General features: G+C 33.6%; 1 protein-coding gene across 1 annotated transcript; it reads right to left on the reverse strand.

Annotated features, from left to right (window-relative positions):
- Positions 1–3,540: 3,540 nt before the first annotated feature.
- On the reverse strand, positions 3,541–16,986 carry LOC142607394 (N-terminal acetyltransferase B complex auxiliary subunit NAA25). The gene is made up of 19 exons (XM_075778861.1): positions 16,695–16,986; positions 16,189–16,345; positions 15,976–16,094; positions 15,762–15,836; positions 15,505–15,598; positions 15,297–15,415; positions 13,399–13,469; positions 12,417–12,558; positions 12,121–12,296; positions 9,335–9,537; positions 8,782–8,912; positions 7,891–7,967; positions 7,549–7,623; positions 7,174–7,366; positions 6,370–6,489; positions 6,145–6,283; positions 5,990–6,030; positions 5,565–5,819; positions 3,541–4,593 (listed from the first exon to the last, which is right to left on the reverse strand). The coding sequence occupies exons 1-19, from the start codon at positions 16,839–16,841 to the stop codon at positions 3,892–3,894; spliced, it is 3,036 nt and encodes a 1,011-aa protein (XP_075634976.1). The 5' UTR covers positions 16,842–16,986; the 3' UTR covers positions 3,541–3,891.
- Positions 16,987–17,192: the final 206 nt, after the last annotated feature.

Below are 17,192 nucleotides of genomic sequence, written 5' to 3' on the forward strand. Positions count from 1 at the left end.
CTGCATGCACGTACATAAGCATGCTCACATGTAATTATGTATGTGTTTGAAAACTTACTTATAACAAAAGTTATGTATAGTTGTATACGTTTTTTATTTTGCTTGAATAGATTACTAAAAGTTTTTATATTTTGTTAGATATAAGTTATAACTAAATTAAAATTACAAAACAATTCTTAATTTGAGATATGTTTTCTATAAAAATTAAATTTAAATTAAATAGTCATATGGTATCTATAATATATTTTTAGCTTTTTCATTAATTATGAGATATGTTTCTACTTTATTGAAACTTTTCACCTCTTAAACATTTAAATTTAAATCTCAAAAAAAAAAACTTCATTTACCGCTCTCAATAATAGCAAAACTTGTGCAATACATTAAATCCCAAGCATATATGACAATTATGACTCACAAATATCAAAGCAATAGCCAATACACCAATCAAAAATCATTTTTAAGAAACTAACATTTCAATCAATCGCTCAAAAAAATTACTTAAAAAACAAAATCTCTTTAAAAAAATTCGATTTTCTTTTTAATACATCTCATGTGACTTTGTCCTCTTTCTTGTCTCAAAGATCAACAAACTTAATACTAGAACAATAAATTTTATATATATATATATATATTCCACAACTCTTTGTTGTGACAGACCGAAAATAGTTGCCTATTATTTACATATGAACTCACAATTTTCATTTTTTAACGCTCATACTTTGTCACATCATAGTTGTGGCAAAGAAGTTGCGTAATAGTTTATGATACTATATTAATTTGTTTTGTAATTGGATATAGTAAATGAGAGCTTCTACCTCACTGTACATTAGGTTGTGTTTGGTAAATAATTACTTGCCCAAAAATAGTGTTATAGTAAAGAATTGCAAGATGCATTGTTAGCTCAACGATCCACGATCCTATGCTCCTTGTGGACCAAGATGTTATGTTATCTGAGCATTAGTTGAGTCCACATTCGATTTCTGTAGCAGATTTGTATTTGTATATATTGAAGTATGTTATACAAACCAAGGTATGCTTATCCTTATCAAAGAACAGTTAGGGTAAAGGTTGAATTTTGGTTAGGTTAGGTACGACTTATTTTAGGAGGCAGAAAAGAACAAGTGTATTTCTTGTCTTAGCTGTCCACTATTCCGTTATTGGAATGAATTCAATAGTTCCACACCATAAAGTCCTTTGGGTTTGACAACGTTAATTAATTCTTCACAAAATAAAAACACAAAGTCATCAGCTCCATTATATTTGTTTTAATAGTAAGGATTTGCAGTATTCTATACGAAGAGAGCTTGACCCTGAGACAATTTGAGTAAATTAAGTGCCTCTTGATTTGTTAGCTAAAGCCTTAAGGATTAAAGATTTAAAGTCTATTTATCATTCTTTTAAACAAGCCCTTCAAAGTGTATTCAAGATTTTGATCAAGGCAAAATTTGATGCCATGCAGATTTTTCACTTGTTAAGCAATCTTTATTTGAAATGAAATGAAGTTTTAGCTCTATACGTTCAAAGCAATGAAATGACTCCAATTGAGCTTCCTATAGCAACTAAACATACCCTGCTTACAACTAAAATCTTCGAGTTCTAGGATAAATGTTAACAATAAGGAGTAAGGACAGACACTAATATGGTTCAGTCAATGATAGATTATAGATGATTAAAAAAATTAAAATTAAAATTAATTTTATTTCCCTTTTTATTGCCAAATAAATTGTAGGTGTTAGAATTACTGGAGTTTGTAATTTTATTTCCCTCTCAATTTATGATAGATAATTAAAATAATAAAAATCAAAATGAAATTTTATTTGAATTTCTTGAAATTTTATTTGAATTTCTTGAAATTTTTGGTAATAGAAATTTAGTTGGACTAGAATTTTAAGTTTCTTAAAATTTAGGTAATATTTATCTAAATTAAATCATCCTAATAATTAATATCAATAGAATTTTAGTTGGAATAAATTTTTTAATTTCTTGAAACTTAAGTAATAGAATTTTACCTAAAAAATTTAACTATCTAACAATTAATTTGATAATTAAAGAGATTATAGCCACTTTGCCAAAACATAGCTTTTTTTTTTTTTTGAGGAAAACCACAACTTCTAGTTTTAGGAGCTAATTTTATTAGATTACAAACGTTTCTATTGTTAAAATATATATATATATATTAAAAAAATTAATAATTCATAAATTAAAGCAATATATGTGGCTATTAGATTGAATATTCACTTGACGCAATTACTATTTTTAAGCCCTAACTTTTATTATATCGTATATGATACATTAGCAATGAAATAATATTTGCTTGGAGAGAAAAGGCAATACTTGTTATATTTTTTATTATCGTCACCTAAAACAAAAACAAATAAGAATTTGTTTATTACCAAAAGGACAAAAAAATAATAAAAAATAAATAGGAAGAAAAATGGAAATTGGTTTAGTGGAGTAGCATCGAATCTCTGAACAGCCTCACCATCGTCGTAGTCCATAGTTTATCAACATAAATCAAAATTGTTTAAACATCAATCAAGGCACTGATTCAAATGGCAAGTAGTTTTCTACTATTTTACGTACAAAATATTGGAAATGAAGGAGGTTTGATAGGTCTCTCCCAAATTTTCTATGGAACTAAAGTGATGGTACTTGAGACCTACTACTCTCTACTATATATTGCTTAAGGTGAATTAGGTAGCCACCCAAATGACTTAAAAGAGAAGATGCTATCATCATTTTATTAATGTTATTAGTCTATACCCAACACGTAAATGTGGAATATGAAGTATCTTTTCATTAATACATACCCGTAGACTTCTTTGTTAGAACTGTTTACATTTCATTTATAAGGTCATTTTCATTCCAATGGTTTTGTCGCGGTGTCAACAGCACAATCATCACACTTAACAGCTTCACTAACCACTGGAAGCTTCTCCTACTAACCACTGGAAATTAATACCTTGACAAGGTTGAAGTAGATTATAGAAAATACAGTCAAGGATATGGCATCACATAACTGCCTTGACTGAGGAAATGAAAAATGATATCCACATTGATTCATATTTGACAATATGCATAAAGATTAGATAACAACACCAAACCAATAACCCACCAACCCAGATTCACAAAATATATATATATATATATATATATATATACACATGTATGAATTATAAAATCTAGCTACGATAAGTGAGCATTCGGTACTGCATTGTTCTATCTTTTTGATAATCTATCTTAGTCAGCTACATTGCTCTCGTTCTATCTACTATCACATCACCTTAGGTTTTCTTTTAAAATAGTTTTAAAGAATCTCTTTCAACCCATTATGTGACAATTTATAACACTTAAGAAGATCATGTGACTAAAAATACATGTTATGTAAAATCCTCTAAATCAGTTTGACGGTAAAACTTTCTCAACAACCAATTTCCTAATCATTAAACACTGTACAAAGCATAACTAATGATTTTACCATATTCCAAGAGTAGAGTAATTACAACAATCTACAATTTTTTATCCCCCTACAATATGAAATACCAATGAAATGGATGATACATTGCCAAAATTTACGTTTAAAATACAATGCAACAAGCTACGAGAAACATGAAACATTTTGGGAAAAAGAATGTGAGTTTATATGGTGTACACTATCAAACAAATCATCCAGGAAAATTTTTAAAACTATTCATAAACCAGTTCTCAACCAACTTCACCACACAGAGCTGGCAATATGGAGTTCTCCAGATAAAAGTTGATTCAGAACAGTGCATTAACAACAGCACTCAGAAACTATTCCACCAACCTCTTGCTAGGATAGAGTGTTAACCGTTGGAGGATGAAATCATCCGATGCTCAATGTTCAAAGTTAAATGCATGAATCCAACTTCAGACTTGAGATATCTGCTGTTTCAAGGTCTTTAGTGACTTAAATTTTGATTCACAAATTTTAAGAAACTCGGATAATACTGTACACTTCCCGGTTATTATTTTTCTTGCAACATCAGCAGGACTCCAAGACTTCACTGCTTCAGAGATCCGTTCACCAAGTTCTGCATCATTTACAGATGATAAATAAGTTTCTAGAATCTTAAAAACCTGCCCAGGCCCCTCATTCTGTCCTGTCTTCTGAACAAAGGACAGTATAGTTTCCAAATTTTCATCCTCTGGCCTTTTGATCTGTTCTCTTAACCATTTCATAACATCTTCTACAGTACCATGTAAAGATTGGATTGACTCTCGTATTACATGAGTCAGAGGAGAGTTAGACAGATCCAGTCCACCTTTCTTTTTCTTCTTTCCAGATGGAAGAGATGACCGGACACAAGACTGGAGTACAAGACTATGCCAAGCCAAGGGTTCTGTAACCAATTGCACTAAAATTGGAAGATCAATCCAAGGAGCACAAATTATGGGATTGATAGATCTGACCACCTCCGAAATGTACTTCTCCAGCAGAGAATCCACAATGTCCCAAGTACCAGGCCTATGTCCTTCTCCATCTGGCTGTGCTAGTTCATGGGAACTCAAGTTCCATGCATTCAAAAACACAGCAAAATTTAACCAATCGATCAAGTCTGGAGCTATAGCCTGCAGCAGATGCAAAATTTTATTCTACATAAAATTTTATAAACTTAATACAGTTAGCATAGTCCAATTTCATTCATGGAAATGAATATTTGTTATTTGTATATGAAGTCAAAACTGTGAACCCAAAAAGAAAAAAGTAAAAAAACCTTTCCTCAATGTTCATCAAAACCGCAAATATTGGGACAAGATAACATGACTAAAAAAATTAAATATTTCCATTTCTCACATGAATTATAAGATACAATGTGGTGTTTAAATAAAACATAATTAATTTTTTACATTTAAAGAATGAAATGATTTCTAAATGTACAAAGTTTAGCTACAAACTTCTTAAGCTACAACTTCACTTAATATTTTTTTATTGGATTTAAATTTTGATAAATCCAACATTGAATTACATTTGCTTCTTATATCCTCCATGCTTACAAAATTTTCAGATGATCAAAGATCAATAACTATGTCATCAATCAATTGTTTAAATTGCAAGTTTTTATAGTCTAAAATTATGCATAAAAAATAAGTTCATGGATCATATAGTAAATAACATCCGAATGACACAAAATTTGACGTGTATTAAGAGTGTAAAGAACATACAATCCTACGGCTAGATTTCCAAAATATGTAGCAATATTAATTTTTTAAAAGAGTTTTTAGCCTTAAACTACAACTAAGTTTGTAGTCAAACTTTGTCCTTTTTATATATAGTCCCAAATTTCTTTTTTGATAAGTAAATATAGTCCTAAATTTCAAAAAGAAAAGGTCACAAGCTCTCAAATTTCAAACACACATCCATACTCATTAAAATAGAGAGATAAATTCATGGGTTTCAGTACATGTTTGTACAAGCCACAGCATATTATAATGTAAACCAAACAAGTGTCCTTGCATTTGATAAAGAAAATTTATATAATGACTGAAAATGCTTATGAAAATAAAATAAAAATGTAGCTTGATTGTAAATAAAATCATACCGAAGAAGGTTTTAGGCCACTAGAAACACCCACAACCACTTCTATTGCATCACTTAAAGATAATCCCAACAATTTTGCATATCTTTCAAGCAGAAACTTCAGTTCCGAGGAAATTTTAGGGTCAGAAACAGATCCATTCACTTCAATATTCTCCTTGAGTAACGTTGAAGCACTTTGTATAGACAGATATACCATTCGAGGAAGAAGAGACTTCCTCTCAATAACTCTCCGTAGATTTGCTTCCCGTTCCTTTGTCTAGTTTCCACGCCAGAAGAAAAGGAAAAATCCAAAATTAAAGAAGGCAATTAAATACAACAACAAAATGGGACATTAGTGATATGAAAAAATCTAAATTGAAAGACAAGTTCTTTTCACCACCAAACATTATATGCAAATTACAGACATAAGGGACAGAAGTTTCATACCAAATTTTCTCTAGGACAATAAGAGATTCCTTCAAATGGACCTGATAACAACAAACATCAATTTAGTTCATGAAAATATCATTCAATGCAAGTATAGGATGAAGTTGTAACTTCAACCGTTCAACAACTGGAAACAAGATGCATGTTATACTAACCTAAAAGATAGTTTTTTTCTGAAGTTGGGGTCCACCAAGGACGGGACTGCAAGTCTTCATTGAAGGTCAAAGATTTGGATCCAATCTCATTAGAGAGCTCAAGGAAGTGAATCCCACATTTCAAGCTATCAAGAACACACTGAAGGAACATACACATAATATATCATCAAATGCATTAACTGAGAGTAGGTAATGACATGTTAAAGTCGTAAAAATAAAAAATACCTCTGCTTCTTCAACATTATCGGCATTCTTCTTCAGCTGTAGAATGGGTGCTTCAACCCTAGCCACTAAATACTGATTTGAGTGTTGCAAACGTTCTTTAAATTGAACAAATTCAATAACCTGAAATAGGACAAAATATGGCATAATTGCTTCATTCTATAGTCACAATCATAAACTGCATTGTGGCAACAAAATGGAGAACGACAGCTTAAGCAACAAGAAATATATAAAGTGAAGCATATATGTCCTTGTGCATGCTACAAATTACCCTTCTAAATTCCACATGAGAGACAGAGTAAGATAATGCAAATAATGGCCTCATAGAGTTAGATCTTTTGGAAGTCAGTTGCCCATCACACACAAATACGTATTGGATGAGTCCTGAAAGCATAAATTTCTTTCTTTCTTAATGTTTTTAGCCACAGGGAGGGGCACTGGTGTTCAATAGAAGGTACCCTTGACCCTTTCACATTTGTTTATCTACTAGAAACAATTTTTTCTAAAATTTGTATTTTAAAATGTAATATAGACATGCTGAACTCTCAGTGCAGATAAGAATGCAGCAGACACAAGTATAAACCTGAAAGGATTTGAGAGAGAGTTCCTGCAGACATTTTAAGAGGAGAAACATGGAAGAAAAACAAATGCTGACAAACCACGCCTTGTCTAGTATATAAAGTAATAAAACATATATAAAGGAAAATAATAAACCTATCACTTCCAGTAAATCTTTGAACCATGTAACACATGTTATATGCAGTAAAGTAGGTCCCAAAAAAAAGTATACTGACAATTTGTTCGTACTTTTGAGTAATTTCTATGGCGATATGCAAGAAATGTAAGATCTGCAGATTCTCTGAAGTGGTCATCCATAAACTTGAGATAATCTTTTAGAAGATTATTTAAATCTACCCAAAGGGGGGATACCAACATCTGGGGTAAAATGTGGTGTGAAACACTTTCCATCAAGATATTCTTCACATCCAGAGATTTATACCTAAAAGGAGGAAACAGATGCTATTATACTTAAAGAATATGAAAAGGGACTGCATAAGTGTGTCACATGCTCATCAAAAGTAAGCCCAAACATATAATCACTAACTCAGAATAAGAGCCGAGTGGAAGATAATGCTATCCAATCAACTGACATGTAAAGTCATATCAATTTAATTACTTTACCATTCATATGCTAATGAGAGGGCACCCATGTGAGAATACAAATGTAACAACAAGATCTTGTACTGCCATACAAATCTGCCACATTTGAGAAAACCAAAAAAAAAAAAAATGTTAATCTTTGAAATAGAGAACTCCCAAACATAATACAGAATAAAATAGCTTCCAGACTGAAAGTGATGCTATACTAAAAAAAATGCAAAGATTGTATGACATACAAATCTCTCTGTTGTGTAAAAAAAAATAATAATAAATCAAAAAAAAAATAGTATTTCAATGCCATAAACCACTCAATGAATGATACCAATAGACGATAGTAATCAAGAACTTGAAACAGTTCCTGACCTTCGGATGCTCAAACCAAACTCCAAAACCATAATTGCCTCCACAAAATAGCCAAGATCCCCAGTACGCCAAAATAACTAAACCAAAAAAGAACTCAGTATTAGCATTAACCACGGGGAAACTCTTAATTTATAAAAATCATTACAAATTAAGAATGAAGGACCATGCTCCTAACATCATATTTTTTAAGAATAAAGTACACTTTTGGCCTTTTGGGGTCATTTTCATTTAGGCCTTACATGTCAAATTTTCCATTCTAGCTGTTCATGTTTGATTCCGTTTTCATATTGGCCCTACCATCCATCTCCGTTAGTAATCTAACCATTGAGTGTCAAATGAGTGCTTAGTAATATGACCATTAATCCAGCACATAACGGTCAAAATACTAACGGAGATGAAAGTCAGGGCCAATATGAAAAAGGAATCAAACATAGAGGGCCAAAGTGACAATTTTGAAACATAAAGGACCGTAATGAAAACAACTTCAAACTTTAAAGGCCAAAAGTGTAATTTAGTCTATTTTTTTATATTCCACCAAAAAAATAAAAACAAACAATTTAATCAAAAAAGAATCATTTCATTCATGAACCTAAAGTTTTACTATGCTATGATAGTAGTTATTGTGCCAATCAAAGTGAGTAACAGGCAAGGACTTTCTAAAATCCACCTATGAACATATATAAATAAGCTCTAAACCAATTTGTAAATACAACACAGGAATGACTTTCTGGATGTAGCATGTGATACTTTTTTTCTTTTGATAGGTAATCAAAGATTTTATTTCATAAAAAGGACATCATGTTCACGATGGTGAACAATCAGAACTTAAAACGAATACAAGTACCTCAGGAAGAGATACGAATAGAAAGAAGAAAATGTAGCATGGGATACCTGAACCAATATATTGCACACCATAGATAGCAATTCTTCCCCATGCATACTCTCTTGTGGATCCAAGTCCTTTGAAAGTGGAAGGTTTTTACAATACATCTCCACCATCTGTACAGCAGAGCCCTCAAGTTCTGGAGAGGAACAGCTCCAGGTTAAGCAGAAACTCAATGACAAAGTTCACACAGTAAAACACAGCATACTCCAATAAGCCACATATAAAAAAAACCTTTATTATTGGTAAAAAAGCTTCCCAGCCATTGATATTTACTAATAATATGTGTGTGTGTGTGTGTGTGTTTAGCTTGGTTATATATAATTCACTGTTAAGATTCAGCACATTGACCATGATGAAGCATGACAATGCAACCAAGCTAAACACCAGCCACAACGTTTGACAATGGAGTTGTGAAAATATGTGGTCCAATCATAGTTGATCTTAGCTGGCACTAACAAGCCCCCCCCCCCCCCTCCAAAAAAAAAAAGAGGGTGTATGATGGTATTACCAAGGAAAATGAAATTGCAGAAATTTAAGATTAAAAGGCAAGAGACCTACCATTCTTAGGGAGCCTGTACATCTTCCCAATCAGTTCTTGAACTTTTAAAAGGGTAATTGACTTCCCAAGCTCTTTGGTTGGCACTGCTGAATTAGATTCAGAGTTTTTCATTAACTTCTCCAAAAACTCTGTTTTCTTATCATGAGTCAGGACTTCAAGAAACACCTCAACATCAGAAGTGAAGCAAGCCAAGTGACCAAACCTGTGTTTAACAAGAAAAGAAGCTCCAAAAGATAGAATCAGAACTGTCGCATTATGAATATTGTTCACCAACAAAATAAAAGTTTATAACATATTAAACACAACTAGAGCGGAAAACAAATTGACAGACTTTTTAGAATTTACTAGGTAGATACAAAAATAATTAATCCACCCATATGCATCAACTTGATAATCCTAACTGTGATGAACACCACAAAGGAAGCTGATAAATTAATAGAATCAACTATTATAACATAAAAGAAACTTACAATTAATACACACAGGAAAGCAACCAGAGATGGCATATTAACAGACCACAAGATAATATAACCCAACTCAATTTGGCCTTATAAGTTCACAAGATATAAGAATATTTTTTTTTTTTGATAAGTAAGAATGATATATATACGAAGGTTACTCTATGCCTGAAAAACACAAAGCAACCCAGAAAAACAAGAAAAAGAAAACAAAGAGAAACAAGAGAGAAAACCAAACAACAGAGAAATTACAAAAAGAGAAGGGAACAAAGAAAAGAAGGGAGGGAATCACTAGACGTGAGTCCCCACGCCCGAGACCAATCAAATAGAGTTCCACAAAAAGAAGCAAGCAACTGATCCCTAGAGCTATCCAAATCCTCAAAAGTCCTCCGGTTCCGCTCCTTCCAAATACACCAAAGGATGCACAACGGGACTAAATTCCAGATCTGAGACGAATGCTTCCCCAACCAATTCCACCATCCAAAAAGCAAGTCTGGAACCGAACTAGGCATAACCCAAGCCAAGCCAAAAGTTATAAAAACAAAGCTTCATAACCGATAGGCCACCTCACAATGAAGAAGCAGGTGATCTACCGTCTCTCCACCATGACGGCACATAATGCACCAATCCACAAAAACCAATCTCCTCAATCTCAGATTGTCTCCCGTTAGGATCTTATTCCAAGCTACGCACCAAACAAAAAAAGAAACTCGCCTAGGGGCCTTAACTCTCCAAATAGCTTTCCAAGGAAAGATAGTTGAAGGAGAATTTCTTAATTTGTAATAGTACGACCGGATGTCAAAAGCCCCATTACGCTTCAATTTCCAGCTCATCCGGTCACCAACATCCATAGGAGGGATTATAGCACCCAACATACGAAGAAACCGCAGCCCTTCATCCATCTCCCAATCATTAAAAAATCTACTAAACCGAACATTCCAAGATCTTCTATCCTCCGCCCCCTGCCTATGCAAAGAAGCTTCAACAGAAGCCTCCTTATCAATGGCAATGCCATACAGCCTAGGAAAAGCCAACTGAAAAGGTTGATCCCCATACCACCCATCCTGCCAAAACCTCACCCTATTCCCCAACCCAACCACAAATTGACAATTTTTGAAATCCTCCCAACCCATACGGATGCTTCTCCACAAACCACACCCATGAGCTCCCCTACCCAGCTTTGAGGTCCATCCCCCCCACTCTTCCCCATATTTTGAAGCTACTACCTGCCTCCATAAACGACCCTCTTCCTTACCAAACCGCCACAACCATTTCCCCAATAGAGCCTTATTAAAGGTAGTAAGTTTCCTTATCCCTAAGCCACCATTGGCTATAGGCGCACAAACTTTGTCCCATCCTACCAAGTGAATCTTGCTATCTCCCCACAGGAAATCCCTTTGCATCTTTTCAATTTTATTAGCCACATGAGTAGGAATAGAGAACAACGATAGAAAGTAAGTCGGAAGACTAGAAAGCGTACTCTTGAGTAATATCAAACGACCCCCCTTAGACAAGTACAACTTCTTCCATCCAGATAATTTCCGGTTAATACTTTCCAAAATTGTGTTCCAAATTGAAGGGGAGTTGTGAGGAGCCCCCAGCGGCATGCCAAGATACAATATAAGAATATATAAGAAGACGTGAGTTATATGGGCTTTATGCCACACCACTTCGGAGATTGAAACAAAAGAAAAGTGATGCAGAATTACGAGCTTTGATACCAAATTTGACATAGAACTAAATTCTCTATAGAAATTTGCAAGAAAAACATAGATAAAAATTTAAAATTTAAAATAAAAAAAAATAAAAAAAAAAGATAAACCTAGTAATCAACGCATAGGGAGTCAGCACCAGGTGGGATAGAAAACCTAAAAATCAACAGAGTTCATTGGAGTCAACACCAGGCCAATAGAAAATTCCAACTGAAATTTTAATCATCATTAACTTGTCTTACATGAGTTCAAGAGCATGCTTATGTAGATATGTAGGACTAAACCCCTAATCCTAATTGACTTGTATCAAATCTCAATTATTGTAATAACAAAATAACCTTGACTCACAGAAATTTAGGAAAAAAAACTAATAACCTAATTAACTAATAAGACTTAAATTAAATCCAATGGACCAATACTAAAAAAATACAATTGACTTCTAAAATAAATAAATAAAAACTATATTTGCACTCCTTGCAAGAAAAAGCCTTATAGGTTATCCTATTTTGGTGCATGGTAAAGATCCCTTATGCCTGTCTTTTTCAGGAATAGAGTATAGGGCTGGGTGGGATGATTTGAAATAGAGCAGTTGCCAATTGAAATGCAAAACCAAACCTGAAAAAATATTGCATCAAGGCCTCCATTATCTTGTCATCATCCCCCTTTCCATATAGGTGCTTCCTCCTTTCAACTTCAAGGTTTGCCAAGTATGGACCCCTTAAAATGTTATTACTGGTGTCTGCTTGTAACTTTTGTATAAAAGCTACAGCATTTGACATACAAGAATCAAACTGCATTAAAAATTTGAGCAAATTAAATTCTGCATAAAAGATTGCAGCAAAGTGCCACTTGAAATATGTTAAATGACTAAACATATAAAGACACATCAGAATTCAAGTGTATACACACACCACTTCATCTGCCAAGTGTGAAAGCTTGCAGTCAATGAATTTTGGTGGATGAATTGGATCATTGAGGACCCCATTAGACCAGTTACTATCATCCTCCAGCAAACAGCCTAAATAATGTAAGAAACACTCCCAATCATCAGGGCTGCCAGAGGAGAGAAACATGTCAGAATTGCAATCCATACTACCAAATATAGACAAGTGGAGATTATTTGAAGAATAAATTTGAGCCGAGATGTACTAGAAGTTTCAACTCAATTTAGCAATGCACTGAAAAAGGAGAAAACAAGCCATTTCAAACTCCATGGTAATAGTAACAAACAAAGAAAAACCTTCATAGGTGAAAACAAGGACAGGAAAAAAGAGGGAGAGGGGGGAGATGGGAGGTCTAACTAGCAAATGAAATGTGCATTTAAGAACAATTTGACATGATTAAATGATAAGAAAACCTTCTTTCATAAGTAAATTTTAATAGAAAAAGAAGAGACCTCGAGTACAGAGGAAGTTTACATAGAGATCCCATCAATCAATTTATGCAAGGATGAGGACAAAAAGACCCAGTGATCAGTAGTCAGCCATACATATGATAGGCCACAATACAAGGGCAGATCATAAGCTTTGTCCCACAATATAGCAGCACAGAGTCCTAACCTAAGTCAAATTACAAGACTACAATTCCACAAAAAGAAACTAGCAGTGGGAGCATCAAAATCAGTTTTCTAATACCTAAATTGCCAATTATAAACTAAAGAATATAATTTGTAGGTATCTATTCCTTTACATTACCATACCTTCAAATTAATTATAAATAAATAAAACACCAGGGAGCCATACAGGGAGCACTAGCTAATCTTAATTTATATGTTTTACCATGATTTTAACACAAGTTTATGGCAATAAATCACACACTATGTATATACCCTTCTGTTTAATGCCCATTGAACAGCTTATAATACTGGCACCGTGCAAGTTTCCACAAACATACCACAATTCTAGGATTTTCTGAAATATACTGGCAGCAGCAGCATAGTCACCTGCCCGAGCAAGAAGCCTCCCCTGTCAACTTAAAATCAAAGTCCAAAAGTTGATAAGGAAAGCAAAAGGTACTAGATGAGTTTCAACCATCCATTTGAGCCAGAAATGCATTATATATTTGAAATTTTGAACAGTAAAAAGGGTTCAAATAAATTATTGAATTACATGCAACATATTTCATGCCATAGAATTCATGCAAGGGCGGCAACGTGATAAAATAAAACCAAAAATAGAGAAAGTAAAAGCATAGCCAACACTAGAACAAGAGCAAGGGAAGTCATTCTGCAAGCTTCACTAGTATTGAAGGTAATCATAAGCAGGCAGTAGTGTATCAGCTCATCAACAATCACCGAATTACTAAAGCTAAGTATTTATTTACACAACTAAGAAACAAACTTGTTTACCATTTCCAATTATTGACATGTTTGGCCTTTCATATAAAGCAAAAATAACTAGATAAATTCAAACACTTTTATCCAGCATTGCAAAAGCCAATTTGTAACGTTCTTTCTCTCCATTAAAAAAATCAATCTGTAAATTTGTTGAAATTTTGACCTATATTATTTCTAGTTTCCAAAAAAATTCTATCAAAATAAAGAACTCCTTCAGAGAACAGAGAGATACCCATTTCAATTGGCTAAATTGAATTTATATATATGTGTATATATATATATATGTGTGTGTGTATATATATATATAAGGTATTAAACTTTCAATGCTCAAATTTTAAACATCATATTTGAGCATAAAATATAGATGGTGCATCAATTCAGTAGCATACATCCTATAATTAAGTAACAATGCAAAGAACAAAAAATCCCCCTATATTGGTAATGCCACATTCCATAAATGGCAGCAAGTTTGGGTGTCATGCAGATTTTTTATTGGTAAGTTACACATGTACTGGGGTTTTTAAACCAGCAACTCACTCTCCATCCATTTTTATGGCAGAAGGAAGTGCCATTTGAGCTAGAGATCATTGGCAGGTGTAACATACATCAATGTACAGTTCATTCATAACAATGGCATCTCACATATCTTCCTAATCATAGAGCATCTAGAAGGCCAGATGTAGCCTCACTAAGCTTGTGTTTTAGACTGTTAGCTGCCACACCTTCTTTATTTAAATAAATAAAATAATATAAAAATTAAAATAAAAATATATAAATATAAATATAAATAAAAAAACCTTGAACATAGACGTAGGGCTTCTGAAGATGCCAGTATGCATAACTGGAAGTGGACTTTTCGAATAAAAATTAAAAATGTTAACTGGATAGTTTGGAGCGTAAGAAAAGTGGAAATCAAAAAAGACCTACCAAAAAATAAAAAATGAGGAAAATAAGTTAAAAAAATTAAAATTCCTTAAAATGAGACCACACATCATTTTCCTAAACAATTAGTATACTATCTCTATTAGAAGTGTAACTGCTTGAGGTTGTAAAAAAAAAAAATTTCTACATGGTTTAATTTTCTTTAATTCTTTAGTAGTTATTATCTTCTTCAACTGTCATCTCTTTGTATTGCATAATACACTTCATAAAGAGAGAGAGAGAGCCTATGAACAAGTGACTAGTGAGTGAGGAGGCTAGTCTATTTTATGTCCTGCAATCTTCTTCTCAATCTAGCCTTCCTCTAGGACACCTCATTCATTCATCTCACATCCATCTTCTCTTCTTCTTTTTTCCCTTTTTACAAAAAGTTCTGCTTCTTAACCAAGTCCTCTAAAGAAGAAAAATACCAACAAAAGAGTACAAAAATATACATATATATACATGAAAACATTTAAATTCATAAATTACATGATACTAAAGCTAAACACTAAAAAATGAAAGCTAAAGAAAGTACCTGTATGCGCAGCTTATCTACTTCGATCATTAGCAATGATCCTAATTTCCCAGAGAGAATTTCTAAAGCATCACCATACTTAGCTTGCTGCTCCAATACGGAAATGTAGACAATAAGAGCTGAAATAGATTCCAATCATTTAGTAACGAAATTAGCCATTCTTATTTCAATTCGAAGCTAAATAGGGAAGGAGAAGAATTAACGAAACCTTCAGGCTCATGCAAGCTATGGGAGGCAACATGCTTCTTGATTAAACCTTCAGCTAAGAGCAATAACTTCTCTCCCCCATTACCACAAAACACCTACCAGAAGTTCAGACCCCATAGAATCAGTTGCGTACATAGAAAGCAAGGTATAATTTGTGGAGAAGAGATCTAACTTCAATAGACAAAAAATATGAAATCCAAAAGATCAATTGGCATACACATTAACTGGACAAAAAATGAAAGAGAAAGCTGGCAGAACCTGTAATTGAATGCTACAAATTGCCCATAGCAAAAACCTTTCTTCGCCAACAAGCTTATACATTTTGATAGCTGTCTGCCAGAAGAAAAGACCAGAATAAGTAAATTTTTCAGTAACTTTTTGTCCCATAACCATGCATTAAACAAATGCTCAACGTTACGATAAGTTGATAAATTTTAAAACAAAAAACTAAATATATTACAAAAACACCAACCTGCTGCTGCTTCACAAAAGAGTACTCGCGAACATAGCAGTTGAAAAGGCCCATCATTAGCTCTAAATTGTTTGAAAATTTCCCACAAGCATATTCATAACAGCTCGTAGCCAAGTCCACTGATTTACACAGAATTACGAGATAACTCTAAATAAATAAATAAATGAAATGCATATAAACAGGTTTACTTCAAGCATCAAAACAAACACTGACAGTGATCAAGTCGTTGGAAAACAATCTGCAGCGTGCTGAGAGTGAGATCGTCCATCAAAACAGAGTCATTCTTATACAACAAATCTTTGGCACTTAAGCAAACAGTTAGCGCTTCATCGGGTTTCCCCATCCTTTCTAAAATCAGAGCTTTAAGCGCCTGCAGAACCGGAAACAATGCCATCACAAATGACATTTCAACATTACCATTTGTACATTGTCTTTTTATCTACTTTAATGAAATATCAGATTAAAAAATTCATCGACCTCTTCGAGCCTAGAAATTGATATTTGAATGTTCCAACTTCAATCTTATTATCTCTCAAGTTAAACCAAAACAGCAAAAACTTGTAAACGGAAATTAACACACAGAAGATAATCCACATTGCTAACAAACTCCAAGCAATTTTAACAATAAAGTATAGCATTGCAACTTGCATAAATATATACACACACCACGAGCTATAACAGTACAAAGAGCAAAAAAAAGAGAGGAAATGAAACATTACGAGAGCGTAAGGTGAGTTAGGGAATTTGGAGAGAAGTGTGGTGGATTGCTTGAGAGCATTCTTGAACTGCCGCGAATCGATAGCGTCCCAAATGGGTCGGACCCTTCGCTCCGGTATCCCACCCGCCAAGCCAAACTTGGACGCCATTACCGGGTCAAGGTTAGTTAGGGTTTGGGCACTAGTAAGTAATTGTTGTAGTAGTAGTAGTATCTCTAAACTGTATCTATCTATCTATATCACTGTAATCAATCTTTTAGGGCTTGGTGGCTGTTTTTAACTCTTTGGGTCTGTGAAAAAGGGTTTTTTGAGAAACGGAAACGGGGAAGAAAACCTAATCTGAGTGTTTGGAAGCAGGTATACGTAAGTAGTGGATCGCACTCGATTGAAAACGAGTCTGTACCTCGTCCGAATTAGCACGCCATGTTTTAACTTTTTAAGGGTTGACTTGTCATTTCCCTGGCCGCGCTTCCTTATTTTTGGCTCAGATTTATTTTTAAC

Source organism: Castanea sativa, chromosome 8 (genome assembly GCF_040712315.1).
Source record: "Castanea sativa cultivar Marrone di Chiusa Pesio chromosome 8, ASM4071231v1".
In the NCBI taxonomy this organism is placed as follows: domain Eukaryota; kingdom Viridiplantae; phylum Streptophyta; class Magnoliopsida; order Fagales; family Fagaceae; genus Castanea; species Castanea sativa.